Here is an 18,183-nt window from a genome sequence, read left to right on the forward strand (position 1 = left end):
CCTCAGGCACACAGAATGCCGGGAGCGGACTCCTGTGTTCTCTACCGGGAAGTCCAAACAAACAACAACAATAGTACAGAGGAAAAGACAGCGACCACCAGCCCGGGTGGGGGACCAGAGTACAACTGGCCACGGCGGCCGGCCACCAGCACCTTGGTTTACCAAAAGACTCATGTGATTCATTTAATTGTGAGTAACCAAACATCCCCTGGTTCAGCCGGGCGCGCAGGCCCCTGCCATTGCCATACCCTGCACAGAGACACTGGGTCCCGGGGCAACCATCTCTACCCACGGAGGGGTTAACATCCGGCTGCCATTACACCTCCCCCGGGTATCCCACAACAGCAGCGGTGGTGTCCCACTTCACCACACACCGTGGGTGGCGTCACGAACCTAATACGGCCAAGGCCGTACAACTACGTTCCCCTTTTCATTTGCCGTGTCCGCGTGACCCCCGGGTCCGGAGGATCCCTCGAGCCACGCAGCGGGTCCGGATCCGAGCAGCCCGGCTGCTACAGGCATGGGGGCGGCACAGGGGCACTCACCTCCAGCACCAGCTCTGTCATGTGTAGGGAGCGGTCAGTGAGGACGGTGCGGCCTGGTGTCAGTGCAGTCTGTGATGGCAGTATGTCCGGTGGGGGGCACTCACCTCCAGCACCAGCTCCGTCATGTGTAGGGAGAGGGCAGTGAGGACATTGCGGACTGGTGTCAGTGCAGCCTGTGATGGTAGTATGTCCGGTGGGGGGCACTCACCTCCAGCACCAGCTCCGTCATGTGTAGGGTGCGGGCAGTGAGGACGGTGCGGCCTGGTGTGAGTGCAGCCTGTGATGGCAGTATGTCCGGTGGGGGGCACTCACCTACAGCACCAGCTCCGTCATGTGTAGGGAGAGGGCAGTGAGGACGGTGCGGCCTGGTGTCAGTGCGGCCTGTGATGGCAGTATGTCCGGTAGGGGGCACTCACCTCCAGCACCAGCTCCGTCATGTGTAGGGAGAGGGCAGTGAGGACATTGCGGCCTGGTGTCAGTGCGGCCTGTGATGGCAGTATGTCCGGTGGGGGGCACTCACCTACAGCACCATCTCCGTCATGTGTAGGGAGCGGGCAGTGAGGACATTGCGGCCTGGTGTCAGTGCAGCCTGTGATGGCAGTATGTCCGGTGGGGGGCACTCACCTCCAGCCCCAGCTCCGTCATGTGTAGGGAGAGGGCAGTGAGGACGGTGTGGCCTGGTGTCAGTGCGGCCTGTGATGGCAGTATGTCCGGTGGGGGGCACTCACCTCCAGCACCAGCTCCGTCATGTGTAGGGAGCGGGCAGTGAGGACATTGCGGCCTGGTGTCAGTGCAGCCTGTGATGGCAGTATGTCCGGTGGGGGGCACTCACCTCCAGCACCAGCTCCGTCATGTGTAGGGAGTGGGCAGTGAGGACGGTGCGGCCTGGTGTTAGTGCAGCCTGTGATGGCAGTATGTCCGGTGGGGGGCACTCACCTACAGCACAAGCTCCGTCATGTGTATGGAGAGGGCAGTGAGGAAATTGCGGCCTGGTGTCAGTGCGGCCTGTGATGGCAGTATGTCCGGTGGGGGGCACTCACCTCCAGCACCAGCTCCGTCATGTGTAGGGAGCGGGCAGTGAGGACATTGCGGCCTGGTGTCAGTGCGGCCTGTGATGGCAGTATGTCCGGTGGGGGGCACTCACCTCCAGCACCAGCTCCGTCATGTGTAGGGAGAGGGCAGTGAGGACATTGCGGCCTGGTGTCAGTGCAGCCGGTGATGGCAGTATGTCCGGTGGGGGGCACTCACCTACAGCACAAGCTCCGTCATGTGTAGGGAGAGGGCAGTGAGGACATTGCGGCCTGGTATCAGTGCAGCCTGTGATGGCAGTATGTCTGGTAGGGGGCACTCACCTACAGCACCAGCTCCGTCATGTGTAGGGAGAGGGCAGTGAGGACGGTGCGGCCTGGTGTCAGTGCAGCCTGTGATGGCAGTATGTCCGGTGGGGGGCACTCACCTACAGCACCAGCTCCGTCATGTGTAGGGAGAGGGCAGTGAGGACATTGCGGCCTGGTGTCAGTGCAGTCTGTGATGGTAATATGTCCAGTGGGGGGCACTCACCTCCAGCACCAGCTCCGTCATGTGTAGGGTGCGGGCAGTGAGGACAGTGCGGACTGGTGTCAGTGCAGCCTGTGATGGTAATATGTCCAGTGGGGGGCACTCACCTCCAGCACCAGCTCCGTCATGTGTATGGAGAGGGCAGTGAGGACGGTGCGGCCTGGTGTCAGTGCAGCCTGTGATGGCAGTATGTGGGGTGGGGGGCACTCACCTCCAGCACAAGCTCCGTCATGTGTAGGGAGAGGGCAGTGAGGACAGTGCGGCCTGGTGTCAGTGCAGCCTGTGATGGCAGTATGTGGGGTGGGGGGCACTCACCTCCAGCACCAGCTCCGTCATGTGTAGGGAGAGGGCAGTGAGGAAAGTGCGGCCTGGTGTCAGTGCAGCCTGTGATGGCAGTATGTCCGGTGGGGGACATTCACCTCCAGCACCAGCTCCGTCATGTGTAGGGAGCAGGTAGTGAGGACGGTGCGGCCTGGTGTCAGTGCAGCCTGTGATGGCAGTATGTCCGGTGGGGGGCACTCACCTCCAGCACCAGCTCCGTCATGTGTAGGGAGAGGGCAGTGAGGACATTGCGGCCTGGTGTGAGTGCAGCCTGTGATGGCAGTATGTGGGGTGGGGGGCACTCACCTCCAGCACCAGCTCCGTCATGTGCAGGGAGAGGGCAGTGAGGACGGTGCGGCTTGGTGTAAGTGCAGCCTGTGATGGCAGTATGTGGGGTGGGGGGCACTCACCTCCAGCACCAGCTCCGTCATGTGTAGGGAGAGGGCAGTGAGGACGGTGCGGCCTGGTGTCAGTGCAGCCTGTGATGGTAGTATGTCCGGTGGGGGGCACTCACCTCCAGCACCAGCTCCGTCATGTGTAGGGAGTGGGCAGTGAGGACGGTGCGGCCTGGTGTCAGTGCAGCCTGTGATGGCAGTATGTCCGGTGGGGGGCACTCACCTCCAGCACCAGCTCCGTCATGTGTAGGGTGCGGGCAGTGAGGACGGTGCGGCCTGGTGTGAGTGCAGCCTGTGATGGCAGTATGTCCGGTGGGGGGCACTCACCTCCAGCACCAGCTCCGTCATGTGTAGGGAGAGGGCAGTGAGGACGGTGCGGTTTGGTGTCAGTGCGGCCTGTGATAGCAGTATGTCCGGTGGGGGGCACTCACCTCCAGCACCAGCTCCGTCATGTGTAGGGAGTGGGCAGTGAGGACATTGCGGCCTGGTGTCAGTGCGGCCTGTGATGGCAGTATGTCCGGTGGTGGGCACTCACCTCCAGCACCAGCTCCGTCATGTGTAGGGAGAGGGCAGTGAGGACGGTGCGGCCTGGTGTCAGTGCAGCCTGTGATGGCAGTATGTCCGGTGGGGGGCACTCACCTCCAGCACCAGCTCCGTCATGTGTAGGGTGCGGGCAGTGAGGACGGTGCGGCCTGGTGTGAGTGCAGCCTGTGATGGCAGTATGTCCGGTGGGGGGCACTCACCTCCAGCACCAGCTCCGTCATGTGTAGGGAGAGGGCAGTGAGGACGGTGTGGCCTGGTGTCAGTGCGGCCTGTGATGGCAGTATGTCCGGTAGGGGGCACTCACCTCCAGCACCAGCTCCATCATGTGTAGGGAGCGGGCAGTGAGGACATTGCGGCCTGGTGTCAGTGCGGCCTGTGATGGCAGTATGTCCGGTGGGGGGCACTCACCTCCAGCACCAGCTCCGTCATGTGTAGGGAGAGGGCAGTGAGGACATTGCGGCCTGGTGTCAGTGCAGCCGGTGATGGCAGTATGTCCAGTGGGGGGCACTCACCTACAGCACAAGCTCCGTCATGTGTAGGGAGAGGGCAGTGAGGACATTGCGGCCTGGTATCAGTGCAGCCTGTGATGGCAGTATGTGGGGTGGGGGGCACTCACCTCCAGCACCAGCTCCGTCATGTGTAGGGAGTGGGCAGTGAGGACGGTGCGGCCTGGTGTCAGTGCAGCCTGTGATGGCAGTATGTCCGGTGGGGGGCACTCACCTCCAGCACCAGCTCCGTCATGTGTAGGGAGCGGGCAGTGATGACGGTGCAGCCTGTGATGGCAGTATGTCCGGTGGGGGGCACTCACCTCCAGCCCCAGCTCCGTCATGTGTAGGGAGAGGGCAGTGAGGACATTGCGGCCTGGTGTCAGTGCAGCCTGTGATGGCAGTATGTCCGGTGGGGGGCACTCACCTCCAGCACCAGCTCCGTCATGTGTAGGGAGCGGGCAGTGAGGACATTGCGGCCTGGTGTCAGTGCAGCCTGTGATGGCAGTATGTCCAGTGGGGGGCACTCACCTCCAGCACCAGCTCCGTCATGTGTAGGGAGTGGGCAGTGAGGACGGTGCGGCCTGGTGTCAGTGCAGCCTGTGATGGCAGTATGTCCGGTGGGGGGCACTCACCTCCAGCACCAGCTCCGTTATGTGTAGGGAGTGGGCAGTGAGGACGGTGCGGCCTGGTGTGAGTGAAGCCTGTGATGGCAGTATGTCCGGTGGGGGGCACTCGCCTCCAGCACCAGCTCCGTCATGTGCAGGGAGTGGACAGTGAGGACGGTGCGACTTGGTGTGAGTGCAGCCTGTGATGGCAGTATATGGGGTGGGGGGCACTCACCTACAGCACAAGCTCCGTCATGTGTAGGGAGAGGGCAGTGAGCACGGTGCGGCCTGGTGTCAGTGCAGCCTGTGATGGCAGTATGTCCGGTGGGGGGCACTCACCTCCAGCACCAGCTCCGTCATGTGTATGGAGCGGGCAGTGAGGACGGTGCGGCCTGGTGTCAGTGCAGCCTGTGATGGTAGTATGTCTGGTGGGGGGCACTCACCTCCAGCACCAGCTCCGTCATGTGTAGGGAGCGGGCAGTGAGGACATTGCGGCCTGGTGTCAGTGCAGCCTGTGATGGCAGTATGTCCGGTGGGGGGCACTCGCCTACAGCACCAGCTCCGTCATGTGCAGGGAGGGGGCAGTGAGGACGGTGCGGCCTGGTGTCAGTGCAGCCTGTGATGGCAGTATGTGGGGTGGGGGGCACTCACCTACAGCACAAGCTCCGTCATGTGTAGGGAGAGGGCAGTGAGGACGGTGCGGCCTGGTGTGAGTGCAGCCTGTGATGGCAGTATGTCCGGTGGGGGGCACTCACCTCCAGCACCAGCTCCGTCATGTGCAGGGAGTGGGCAGTGAGGACGGTGCGGCTTGGTGTGAGTGCAGCCTGTGATGGTAGTATGTCCGGTGGGGGGCACTCACCTCCAGCACCAGCTCCGTCATGTGTAGAGTGCGGGCAGTGAGGACGGTGCGGCCTGGTGTGAGTGCAGCCTGTGATGGCAGTATGTCCGGTGGGGGGCACTCGCCTCCAGCACCAGCTCCGTCATGTGTAGGGAGAGGGCAGTGAGGACGGTGCGGCCTGGTGTCAGTGCGGCCTATGATGGCAGTATGTCCGGTAGGGGGCACTCACCTCCAGCACCAGCTCCGTCATGTGTAGGGAGAGGGCAGTGAGGACATTGCGGCCTGGTGTCAGTGCAGCCTGTGATGGCAGTATGTCCGGTGGGGGGCACTCACCTCCAGCCCCAGCTCCGTCATGTGTAGGGAGAGGGCAGTGAGGACGGTGTGGCCTGGTGTCAGTGCGGCCTGTGATGGCAGTATGTCCGGTGGGGGGCACTCACCTCCAGCACCAGCTCCGTCATGTGTAGGGAGCGGGCAGTGAGGACATTGCGGCCTGGTGTCAGTGCAGCCTGTGATGGCAGTATGTCCGGTGGGGGGCACTCACCTCCAGCCCCAGCTCCGTCATGTGTAGGGAGAGGGCAGTGAGGACATTGCGGCCTGGTGTCAGTGCAGCCTGTGATGGCAGTATGTCCGGTGGGGGGCACTCACCTATAGCACAAGCTCCGTCATGTGTAGGGAGAGGGCAGTGAGGACATTGCGGCCTGGTGTCAGTGCGGCCTGTGATGGCAGTATGTCTGGTAGGGGGCACTCACCTACAGCACCAGCTCCGTCATGTGTAGGGAGAGGGCAGTGAGGACGGTGCGGCCTGGTGTCAGTGCAGCCTGTGATGGCAGTATGTCCGGTGGGGGGCACTCACCTACAGCACCAGCTCCGTCATGTGTAGGGAGCGGGCAGTGAGGACATTGCGGCCTGGTGTCAGTGCAGTCTGTGATGGTAGTATGTCCGGTGGGGGGCACTCACCTCCAGCACCAGCTCCGTCATGTGTAGGGTGCGGGCAGTGAGGACAGTGCGGACTGGTGTCAGTGCAGCCTGTGATGGTAATATGTCCAGTGGGGGGCACTCACCTCCAGCACCAGCTCCGTCATGTGTATGGAGAGGGCAGTGAGGACGGTGCGGCCTGGTGTCAGTGCAGCCTGTGATGGTAGTATGTCCGGTGGGGGACATTCACCTCCAGCACCAACTCCGTCATGTGTAGGGAGCGGGTAGTGAGGACGGTGCGGCCTGGTGTCAGTGCAGCCTGTGATGGCAGTATGTGGGGTGGGGGGCACTCACCTCCAGCACCAGCTCCGTCATGTGTAGGGAGTGGGCAGTGAAGACGGTGCGGCCTGGTGTCAGTGCAGCCTGTGATGGCAGTATGTCCGGTGGGGGGCACTCACCTCCAGCACCAGCTCCGTCATGTGTAGGGAGTGGGCAGTGAGGACGGTGCGGCCTGGTGTCAGTGCAGCCTGTGATGGCAGTATGTGGGGTGGGGGGCACTCACCTCCAGCACCAGCTCCGTCATGTGTAGGGTGCGGGCAGTGAGGACGGTGCGGCCTGGTGTGAGTGCAGCCTGTGATGGCAGTATGTCCGGTGGGGGGCACTCACCTACAGCACCAGCTCCGTCATGTGTAGGGAGAGGGCAGTGAGGACGGTGCGGTTTGGTGTCAGTGCGGCCTGTGATGGCAGTATGTCCGGTAGGGGGCACTCACCTCCAGCACCAGCTCCATCATGTGTAGGGAGAGGGCAGTGAGGACATTGCGGCCTGGTGTCAGTGCGGCCTGTGATGGCAGTATGTCCGGTGGGGGGCATTCACCTCCAGCACCAGCTCCGTCATGTGTAGGGAGCGGGCAGTGAGGACATTGCGGCCTGGTGTCAGTGCGGCCTGTGATGGCAGTATGTCCGGTGGGGGGCACTCACCTCCAGCACCAGCTCCGTCATGTGTAGGGAGAGGGCAGTGAGGATGGTGCGGCCTGGTGTCAGTGCAGCCTGTGATGGCAGTATGTCCGGTGGGGGGCACTCATCTCCAGCACCAGCTCCGTCATGTGTAGGGAGTGGGCAGTGAGGACGGTGCGGCCTGGTGTCAGTGCAGCCTGTGATGGCAGTATGTCCGGTGGGGGGCACTCACCTCCAGCACCAGCTCCGTCATGTGTAGGGAGAGGGCAGTGAGGACGGTGCGGCCTGGTGTCAGTGCAGCCTGTGATGGCAGTATGTCTGGTGGGGGGCACTCACCTCCAGCACCAGCTCCGTCATGTGTAGGGAGAGGGCAGTGAGGACATTGCGGCCTGGTGTCAGTGCAGCCGGTGATGGCAGTATGTCCAGTGGGGGGCACTCACCTACAGCACAAGCTCCGTCATGTGTAGGGAGTGGGCAGTGAGGACATTGCGGCCTGGTGTCAGTGCGGCCTGTGATGGCAGTATGTCCGGTGGGGGGCACTCACCTCCAGCACCAGCTCCGTCATGTGTAGGGAGAGGGCAGTGAGGACATTGCGGCCTGGTGTCAGTGCAGCCGGTGATGGCAGTATGTCCAGTGGGGGGCACTCACCTACAGCACAAGCTCCGTCATGTGTAGGGAGAGGGCAGTGAGGACATTGCGGCCTGGTCTCAGTGCAGCCTGTGATGGCAGTATGTGGGGTGGGGGGCACTCACCTCCAGCACCAGCTCCGTCATGTGTAGGGAGTGGGCAGTGAGGACGGTGCGGCCTGGTGTCAGTGCAGCCTGTGATGGCAGTATGTCCGGTGGGGGGCACTCACCTCCAGCACCAGCTCCGTCATGTGTAGGGAGCGGGCAGTGATGACGGTGCAGCCTGTGATGGCAGTATGTCCGGTGGGGGGCACTCACCTCCAGCACCAGCTCCGTCATGTGTAGGGAGAGGGCAGTGAGGATGGTGCGGCCTGGTGTCAGTGCAGCCTGTGATGGCAGTATGTCCGGTGGGGGGCACTCACCTCCAGCACCAGCTCCGTCATGTGTAGGGAGTGGGCAGTGAGGACGGTGCGGCCTGGTGTCAGTGCAGCCTGTGATGGCAGTATGTCCGGTGGGGGGCACTCACCTCCAGCACCAGCTCCGTTATGTGTAGGGAGTGGGCAGTGAGGACGGTGCGGCCTGGTGTGAGTGAAGCCTGTGATGGCAGTATGTCCGGTGGGGGGCACTCGCCTCCAGCACCAGCTCCGTCATGTGCAGGGAGTGGACAGTGAGGACGGTGCGACTTGGTGTGAGTGCAGCCTGTGATGGCAGTATATGGGGTGGGGGGACTCACCTACAGCACAAGCTCCGTCATGTGTAGGGAGAGGGCAGTGAGGACGGTGCGGCCTGGTGTCAGTGCAGCCTGTGATGGCAGTATGTCCGGTGGGGGGCACTCACCTCCAGCACCAGCTCCGTCATGTGTAGGGAGCGGGCAGTGAGGACGGTGCGGCCTGGTGTCAGTGCAGCCTCTGATGGCAGTATGTCTGATGGGGGGCACTCACCTCCAGCACCAGCTCCGTCATGTGTAGGGAGCGGGCAGTGAGGACATTGCGGCCTGGTGTCAGTGCAGCCTGTGATGGCAGTATGTCCGGTGGGGGGCACTCACCTACAGCACCAGCTCCGTCATGTGCAGGGAGTGGGCAGTGAGGACGGTGCGGCCTGGTATCAGTGCAGCCTGTGATGGCAGTATGTGGGGTGGGGAGCACTCACTTCCAGCACCAGCTCCGTCATGTGTAGGGAGAGGGCAGTGAGGACGGTGCGGCCTGGTGTGAGTGCAGCCTGTGATGGCAGTATGTCCGGTGGGGGGCACTCACCTCCAGCACCAGCTCCGTCATGTGCAGGGAGTGGGCAGTGAGGACGGTGCGGCTTGGTGTGAGTGCAGCCTGTGATGGCAGTATGTCCGGTGGGGGGCACTCACCTCCAGCACCAGCTCCGTCATGTGTAGGGAGAGGGCAGTGAGGACGGTGCGGCTTGGTGTAAGTGCAGCCTGTGATGGCAGTATGTCCGGTGGGGGGCACTCACCTCCAGCACCAGCTCCATCATGTGCAGGGAGTGGGCAGTGAGGACGGTGCGGCTTGGTGTGAGTGCAGCCTGTGATGGCAGTATGTCTGGTGGGGGGCACTCACCTCCAGCACCAGCTCCGTCATGTGTAGGGAGTGGGCAGTGAGGACGGTGCGGCCTGGTGTGAGTGCAGCCTGTGATGGCAGTATGTCCGTTGGGGGGCACTCACCTCCAGCACCAGTTCTGTCATGTGTAGGGAGTGGGCAGTGAGGACAGTGCGGCCTGGTGTCAGTGCAGCCTGTGATGGGACTATGCGGGGTGGGGGTCACTCACCTCCAGCACCAGCTCCGTCATGTGTAGGGAGTGGGCAGTGAGGACGGTGCGGCCTGGTGTCAGTGCAGCCTGTGATGGCAGTATGTCCAGTGGGGGGCACTCACCTCCAGCACCAGCTCCGTCATGTGTAGGGAGAGGGCAGTGAGGACGGTGCGGCCTGGTGTCAGTGCAGCCTGTGATGGCAGTATGCGGGGTGGGGGTCACTCACCTACAGCACAAGCTCCGTCATGTGTAGGGAGAGGGCAGTGAGGACGGTGCGGCCTGGTGTGAGTGCAGCCTGTGATGGGACTATGCGGGGTGGGGGTCACTCACCTCCAGCACCAGCTCCGTCATGTGTAGGGAGTGGGCAGTGAGGACGGTGCGGCCTGGTGTGAGTGCAGCCTGTGATGGCAGTATGTCCGGTGGGGGGCACTCACCTCCAGCACCAGCTCCGTCATGTGTAGGGAGTGGGCAGTGAGGACGGTGCGGCCTGGTGTCAGTGCAGCATGTGATGGCAGTATGTCCGGTGGGGGGCACTCACCTCCAGCACCAGCTCCGTCATGTGTAGGGAGTGGGCAGTGAGGACGGTGCGGCCTGGTGTCAGTGCAGCCTGTGATGGTAGTATGTCCGGTGGGGGGCACTCACCTCCAGCACCAGCTCCGTCATGTGTAGGGAGAGGGCAGTGAGGACGGTGCGGCCTGGTGTCAGTGCAGCCTGTGATGGCAGTATGTCCGGTGGGGGGCACTCACCTCCAGCACCAGCTCCGTCATGTGTAGGGTGCGGGCAGTGAGGACGGTGCGGCCTGGTGTCAGTGCAGCCTGTGATGGCAGTATGTCCAGTGGGGGGCACTCACCTCCAGCACCAGCTCCGTCATGTGTAGGGAGTGGGCAGTGAGGACGGTGCGGCCTGGTGTCAGTGCAGCCTGTGATGGTAGTATGTCCGGTGGGGGGCACTCACCTCCAGCACCAGCTCCGTCATGTGTAGGGAGAGGGCAGTGAGGACGGTGCGGCCTGGTGTCAGTGCAGCCTGTGATGGCAGTATGTGGGGTGGGGGGCACTCACCTCCAGCACAAGCTCCGTCATGTGTAGGGAGAGGGCAGTGAGGACGGTGCGGCCTGGTGTCAGTGGAGCCTGTGATGGTAGTATGTCCGGTGGGGGGCACTCACCTCCAGCACCAGCTCCGTCATGTGTAGGGTGCGGGCAGTGAGGACGGTGCGGCCTGGTGTCAGTGCAGCCTGTGATGGCAGTATGTCCGGTGGGGGGCACTCACCTCCAGCACCAGCTCCGTCATGTGTAGGGAGTGGGCAGTGAGGACGGTGCGGCCTGGTGTCAGTGCAGCCTGTGATGGTAGTATGTCCGGTGGGGGGCACTCACCTCCAGCACCAGCTCCGTCATGTGTAGGGAGAGGGCAGTGAGGACGGTGCGGCCTGGTGTCAGTGGAGCCTGTGATGGTAGTATGTCCGGTGGGGGGCACTCACCTCCAGCACCAGCTCCGTCATGTGTAGGGTGCGGGCAGTGAGGACGGTGCGGCCTGGTGTCAGTGCAGCCTGTGATGGCAGTATGTCCGGTGGGGGGCACTCACCTCCAGCACCAGCTCCGTCATGTGTAGGGAGTGGGCAGTGAGGACGGTGCGGCCTGGTGTCAGTGCAGCCTGTGATGGCAGTATGTGGGGTGGGGGGCACTCACCTCCAGCACCAGCTCCGTCATGTGTAGGGAGAGGGCAGTGAGGACGGTGCGGCCTGGTGTCAGTGCAGCCTGTGATGGCAGTATGTCTGATGGGGGGCACTCACCTCCAGCACCAGCTCCGTCATGTGTAGGGAGCGGGCAGTGAGGACATTGCGGCCTGGTGTCAGTGCAGCCTGTGATGGCAGTATGTCCGGTGGGGGGCACTCACCTACAGCACCAGCTCCGTCATGTGCAGGGAGTGGGCAGTGAGGACGGTGCGGCCTGGTATCAGTGCAGCCTGTGATGGCAGTATGTGGGGTGGGGAGCACTCACTTCCAGCACCAGCTCCGTCATGTGTAGGGAGAGGGCAGTGAGGACGGTGCGGCCTGGTGTGAGTGCAGCCTGTGATGGCAGTATGTCCGGTGGGGGGCACTCACCTCCAGCACCAGCTCCGTCATGTGCAGGGAGTGGGCAGTGAGGACGGTGCGGCTTGGTGTGAGTGCAGCCTGTGATGGCAGTATGTCCGGTGGGGGGCACTCACCTCCAGCACCAGCTCCGTCATGTGTAGGGAGAGGGCAGTGAGGACGGTGCGGCTTGGTGTAAGTGCAGCCTGTGATGGCAGTATGTCCGGTGGGGGGCACTCACCTCCAGCACCAGCTCCATCATGTGCAGGGAGTGGGCAGTGAGGACGGTGCGGCTTGGTGTGAGTGCAGCCTGTGATGGCAGTATGTCTGGTGGGGGGCACTCACCTCCAGCACCAGCTCCGTCATGTGTAGGGAGTGGGCAGTGAGGACGGTGCGGCCTGGTGTGAGTGCAGCCTGTGATGGCAGTATGTCCGTTGGGGGGCACTCACCTCCAGCACCAGTTCTGTCATGTGTAGGGAGTGGGCAGTGAGGACAGTGCGGCCTGGTGTCAGTGCAGCCTGTGATGGGACTATGCGGGGTGGGGGTCACTCACCTCCAGCACCAGCTCCGTCATGTGTAGGGAGTGGGCAGTGAGGACGGTGCGGCCTGGTGTCAGTGCAGCCTGTGATGGTAGTATGTCCGGTGGGGGGCACTCACCTCCAGCACCAGCTCCGTCATGTGTAGGGAGAGGGCAGTGAGGACGGTGCGGCCTGGTGTCAGTGGAGCCTGTGATGGTAGTATGTCCGGTGGGGGGCACTCACCTCCAGCACCAGCTCCGTCATGTGTAGGGTGCGGGCAGTGAGGACGGTGCGGCCTGGTGTCAGTGCAGCCTGTGATGGCAGTATGTCCGGTGGGGGGCACTCACCTCCAGCACCAGCTCCGTCATGTGTAGGGAGTGGGCAGTGAGGACGGTGCGGCCTGGTGTCAGTGCAGCCTGTGATGGCAGTATGTGGGGTGGGGGGCACTCACCTCCAGCACCAGCTCCGTCATGTGTAGGGAGAGGGCAGTGAGGACGGTGCGGCCTGGTGTCAGTGCAGCCTGTGATGGCAGTATGTCCGGTGGGGGGCACTCACCTCCAGCACCAGCTCCGTCATGTGTAGGGAGTGGGCAGTGAGGACGGTGCGGCCTGGTGTCAGTGCAGCCTGTGATGGCAGTATGTGGGGTGGGGGGCACTCACCTCCAGCACCAGCTCCGTCATGTGTAGGGAGAGGGCAGTGAGGACGGTGCGGCCTGGTGTCAGTGCAGCCTGTGATGGCAGTATGTCCGGTGGGGGGCACTCACCTCCAGCACCAGCTCCGTCATGTGTAGGGAGAGGGCAGTGAGGACGGTGCGGCCTGGTGTCAGTGCAGCCTGTGATGGGACTATGCGGGGTGGGGGTGACTCACCTCCAGCACCAGCTCCGTCATGTGTAGGGAGAGGGCAGTGAGGACGGTGCGGCCTGGTGTCAGTGCAGCCTGTGATGGCAGTATGTCCGGTGGGGGGCACTCACCTCCAGCCCCAGCTCCGTCATGTGTAGGGAGTGGGCAGTGAGGACGGTGCGGCCTGGTGTCAGTGCAGCCTGTGATGGCAGTATGTCCGGTGGGGGGCACTCACCTCCAGCACCAGTTCTGTCATGTGTAGGGAGTGGGCAGTGAGGACGGTGCAGCCTGGTGTGAGTGTAGCCTGTGATGGGACTATGCGGGGTGGGGGTCACTCACCTCCAGCACCAGCTCCGTCATGTGGGCCTGCCTCTGCGCTGTCTTGTCACCGGCGGCCGGGCTCTGCCACAGGAGAACACAGAAGACATCGTACTTCTTCATGAGCTGTCGGTAGTTGCGGTCGCTCAGCTCCAGGACACGGTCCTTTCCATCATAGGAGGGGAAGTGCAGCCCCTCTTCAGCCCCACAAAGGGCGAGAAGGGCCCCGCAAAGCAGCAGACTGCAGGCGTGCATGGGGGACAGCGAGGTCCGTGGCTTTGTGCGGAGCCCAGTGTCAGTGCCCACCTTACATAGCGACGCTCTCCCACTCCCCTCTCCATTTTTAGGAGACAGTTGTTTCAGGGCTATAAATAGAGGCAGGATTAGGCGGGAGATGAAGGGTCAGCAGCGGGTGCCAGCTTGCCCCACTCACTGTACAGCAGTATCTCCCCGGGATGCCTCCACATTAGTAATACCACTCCTGCTGAAACACTCTGTGCTGCTCGTCATACCATGTCGCTTCTTACATCTCTCCAGCTCTCCCGCATCCGAGCAGTGAGGAGACGTCATGGCTCAGTCCTGTGTCCTGACACTACTGGATATGCAATATTGCTGACAACCAGCTGCTATGTCACGCCTGAGAGGTTGTCACAGCCCTGTCTCATCGTACAGGTGGCCACTCGCGGTGCGGAGGCCGAGGGAGGGATACGTGCGCCATTGTGTAGGAAGGTCGTGGTCTGCATGATGATTACACATTGGTGGCAGTAGCACCGCTAGGATAGTAGTCAGGATTGCAGGGTTGTCACCAGGAGAGCGGTCAGGGTGCGACAGGTCAGAAAGTGAGACAGGAGCGCAGTCAGGAACTAAGCCTGGGGTCAAAACCGTCAGGAGAACGACGAGTACCAGGCGAACAGTCCAAAGGGAAAGTAGGAAGATATCCACGATCAAGGTCCAGGTCAGAATCACAGGGGCGAGCACTGAATTAGTGGGTCTACTGGACCGAAGGTGGCAGAAGATACAGCGCTGGTAAGCAGCCAGCATAGGGTAGCTCCAGGGAATCTGCGGTACCCCAGCAGCTGGCGCCACAGATATGCTACAGTCTCCGGTAGAAGCAGCAGCAGGCAGAGTAGTGGGTCCATCCAGGTTGGATAGATGGATACGGCTGCAGTGACTGACGTGGATATGTGATGCCATGGCAAAACCAGGGTGTCACAGAGGCTGCAGAAATCCAGCAAAGTGCAGGCCATTCTCCTCCTTGGTAACTTGATCCCACACCGGTGCAGCAGGACAGACCCCCCCCCCCCCCCGGGCAGAGAGTGTGGGGAGAGGGAGAGGAGAGGAGTCCGGAGTTGTAGCTCTCGGGCTGCTACAGAAGCGTGCTCCGAAAGGGCCGGGACAGGCTGTTAGTGAGAAAGGGACTTGAGGTGACCGGGGCAGGGTAGTAGCCCGCCGGTATCGAAAGAGATCCCGGATCACTGCAGGGGAGTGGACTCCCCGTTCCCGGCCGAGGAGGAAAGAAAGAGAAAGAGTGGAGAAAGAGTCACCTGACTGCAGGGAAAGAACAGGGGCTGCTGCACCGTGTGTGGGACTTAAACACCCTCCGTACTGAAGGCTGCGGACTACGACAGTTTCTAGTTTACCAGTGACTCTGTGTGGTTCAATTGTGAGTACAACAGTGCCAACAGGCACCGCACCGCAGCACTGCGCCCTGCAGCACGCTCCCTCCTACCGGGCCCCGGGACACCAGCCCCTACCCACGGAGGGGCCAACACCTCAGCTGCTCCCCGCCATCGCTCCCGGGAACCCCCGTCACCAGCAGCGGTGGTGCCCACCATCACCACAACCCCATGGGGGGTGTCACAACCGACATCCCACCACCAAACCTCCCCCTTTTCAGTCGTGGGCGAGGAGGCGCTGCTCGAGCTCCCGGGTCCGGCCCCGTGCTCGAGCCAGAGATTCCCCAGGCGAGCGGCGTTTCCCAAAAACCCCTCTCCGCCCGCGACAGATACTTGCGGCAGCTTGTATCGTAGAAGACAGTCAGTGTAGATGGTCATAGCAGCAGTAGATAAGGAGTGCACTGAAACAGAGGTACAAATCAGCAGCAGAAGGTAGCACAATATCAGCAGCAGCAGCACTGAGGACCTGAGAACCAGCAATGTAACTAACTCATTGCCCAGGCACCACCCATATGGGGAGGGTGCTATAACTACCTGCAACCTGTCAGCTGACCTGAGAGGCACTTCCAGGTCAGAGTGCACTTGCCCTTTAATAAAACGACATGCACCCTTTGGGCAGAACCAGGAAGTCTGTGAGGTGTACTGAGGCACTGGGAGACAACAGCATGGACCAGGAACGGGGCAGTCGGAAAGGTGAGAAAACAGGTCTCCACCCCAGGAGGGGGGCAGCACAGCATGGGGATGCCAGTATTTGCGATACAGTACCCCCCTTATGCCCCCCTGTTCCAGGAATCTCTTAAAGAGAAGAGGGGCATTAATATTCTCCTTTGGTTCCCATGACCTCTCTTCAGGACCAAATTCCTTCCAGTCCACCAAATAGTAGGTTTTAGATCAGACCTTTTTGACCGCAAGGATGGCCTTTATCTCAAAGGTGTGTTCATCACTGACTGGAGGAGGTGATGTACCTGGATCACTGTAGTAATGGCTCAGGATAACAGGTTTGAGGAGGGACATGTGGAAACAGTTGGGGATTTGTAGGCAGGATGGGAGCTTCAGCTTATAGGACACCTCGTTAATCCGCTGAAGCACCTTGAAGGGTTCGATAAAGCGGGGTCCCAACTTGTAGGAAGGCACCTTGAGATGGACATATCTGGAAGAGAGCCATCCTTTGTCTCCGGGCCAGAACGACGGAGGGTCGAGGCATCTCTTGGCTTCGTGCCTCTTCATATGGATAGAAGACTGCTCCATGGAAGATTTGGTCTCTGTCCAGATGCCTCTTGACAAGGGATTCGGCCGCAGAATTGCCAGAGGTGAGCGCCACTGGGAACGGGATTGAATTCTGGGTCGTTGTCCATACACAGTCTGAAAAGGAGACTTGACAGAGGACTCAAGGCCCCATCACACAAGGAGATAAATCTTTGGCAGATCTGTGGTTGCAGTGAAATCATGGACATATTGTTCCATTTGTACACAGCCACAAACCTGCCACTGATTGTCCACAATTTCACTGCAACCACAGATCTGCCGCAGATTTATCTCTGTGTGTGACAGGGCCTTCACTCACATGATTGTTATAAGAGAATTCCGCCTAAGGAAGGAAGTTGACCCAGTCACTGTGATACTCATTGATGAAGTGCCGCAGGAAGTTTATCAGGATCTGATTCACCTGTTCTCCGACGAGAAGTCCAAGTTGACATCCAGCAGCTTACAGGTGGCTCTCCAGAATCGCGAGGTAAACTGGACACCTGTGTTGGACACAATGTGGAGCAGAAGACCGTGAATCGGAAGATGAGCTGGATGAAGTTCTCAACGATCACTGGCACAGAGGGTAAACCAGTCAGCGGCGTGAAATGGGCCATTTTAGAGAATCTCTCTACCACTACCCAGATGGCAGTGCAATTGGAGGAGTTCGGCAGGTAGGTGATAAAGTCCATCCCAATATGCTGCTAAGGAGCAGATGACACCAGCAAAGGAAGCAATGGACCATTAGGGAGCTTCTTCGTGGATTTGGTACGGGCACAAGAGGGACATGCCAAAACAAACTCAAGAACGTGTTGTCGCTGTGTAGGCCACCAATAATGCTGACAGATCAGCTACAAGGATTCCTTCTGTCCATCATGGCCGGCCAGCCTGGAGGAATGACCCCACTGAAGAACTCGCTTCCTGTCTGCTACTGCAATGAACGTCTTACCGGGAAGAACTTGGGACATGTCTATAGGAGCCACTATCACCCTGGAAGGCTCGATAATATGCTGAGGTTCCTCCTCCTGATTGGCCAACAGAAACAACCGCAATAGCGCACCAGCCTTCACGTTCTTCTTAGCAGGGCAGAAATACAGAACAAAGTCGAAGCGGGCAAAGAACAGTGACCACCGGGGTTGGCTTGGGTTCAACCTCTGAGCTCTGGAGATAAGCCAGGTTCTTGTGGTCGGTGAAGATTGACTTTATGCACCGTTCCACCCAGAAAGTATCACCACTCCTCCAAGGCCAATTTGATCGCCTGCAATCTTTGGTCTTCAATTGAGTAGTTTCGTACTGCCAGAGAGAAAGCCCTGGAAAAGAATCCGCAAGTTACAGTCTTACCTGTAGCTGACTTCTGTATGAGGGAGGACGCGGTAGCACTAAAGGACGGAGCATCCACCTCCAGAATAAACTGCTTGTATGTCTCTGGTCTATGCAACGCTGGAGCATAAGAGAAGACCTGCTTGAGGGAGGTAAAAGCGTCTTCTACTCCTGGTGTCCACACTTTTGGATTTGTCCCTGTGTCTCACATTGGAGGACAAGCTCCTGTTGTACTCCCACCAATTGGCAGCATCAGCGCCAGCGAGATCCATGACTTGGGCAAACTGTTATACTTGCTGGGGGAGCACTGGGTCTGCTGGACCGAAGGTACCATTCACTTGCCTGGAGGAGTGAACTAACTAGACCAGCCTGCGTGTCATCACACACTGGTAAGGAGCCAGCAGAGGGGAGCTCCAGGGGATCTGCAGCACCCCATTAGCTGAGGCCATGGGCACAGTACAGTCTTTGGTAGAAGCGGCAGCAGAAGCAGACCGAGTAGTGGGTTTGTCCAGGATGCATGGATATGGCAGCAGCGACCGGCGTGGATACTTCCGGCATCTTGTATTGTAGCAGACAGCCAGCGTAGTTGGTCATTGCAGTAGCAGCAGTAGATAAGGAGTACACTGCAACAGAGGTACAAATCAGCAGAAGGTACCACAATA

General features: G+C 60.6%; 1 protein-coding gene across 1 annotated transcript in view; it reads right to left on the bottom strand.

Annotated features, from left to right (window-relative positions):
* CASQ2 (calsequestrin 2) overlaps positions 1-13,577 on the bottom strand; it is a 215,673-nt gene extending 202,096 nt beyond the window's left edge. The window contains exon 1 of the mRNA XM_075334827.1: positions 13,305-13,577. Within this exon, the coding sequence (XP_075190942.1) occupies positions 13,305-13,538 (234 nt within the window). The 5' untranslated portion in view covers positions 13,539-13,577. The remainder of the gene's footprint in view (positions 1-13,304) is intronic.
* Between the last annotated feature and the right edge of the window lie 4,606 nt (positions 13,578-18,183).

This window comes from Anomaloglossus baeobatrachus, chromosome 2 (assembly GCF_048569485.1).
Source record: "Anomaloglossus baeobatrachus isolate aAnoBae1 chromosome 2, aAnoBae1.hap1, whole genome shotgun sequence".
Taxonomy (NCBI): Eukaryota; Metazoa; Chordata; class Amphibia; order Anura; family Aromobatidae; genus Anomaloglossus; species Anomaloglossus baeobatrachus.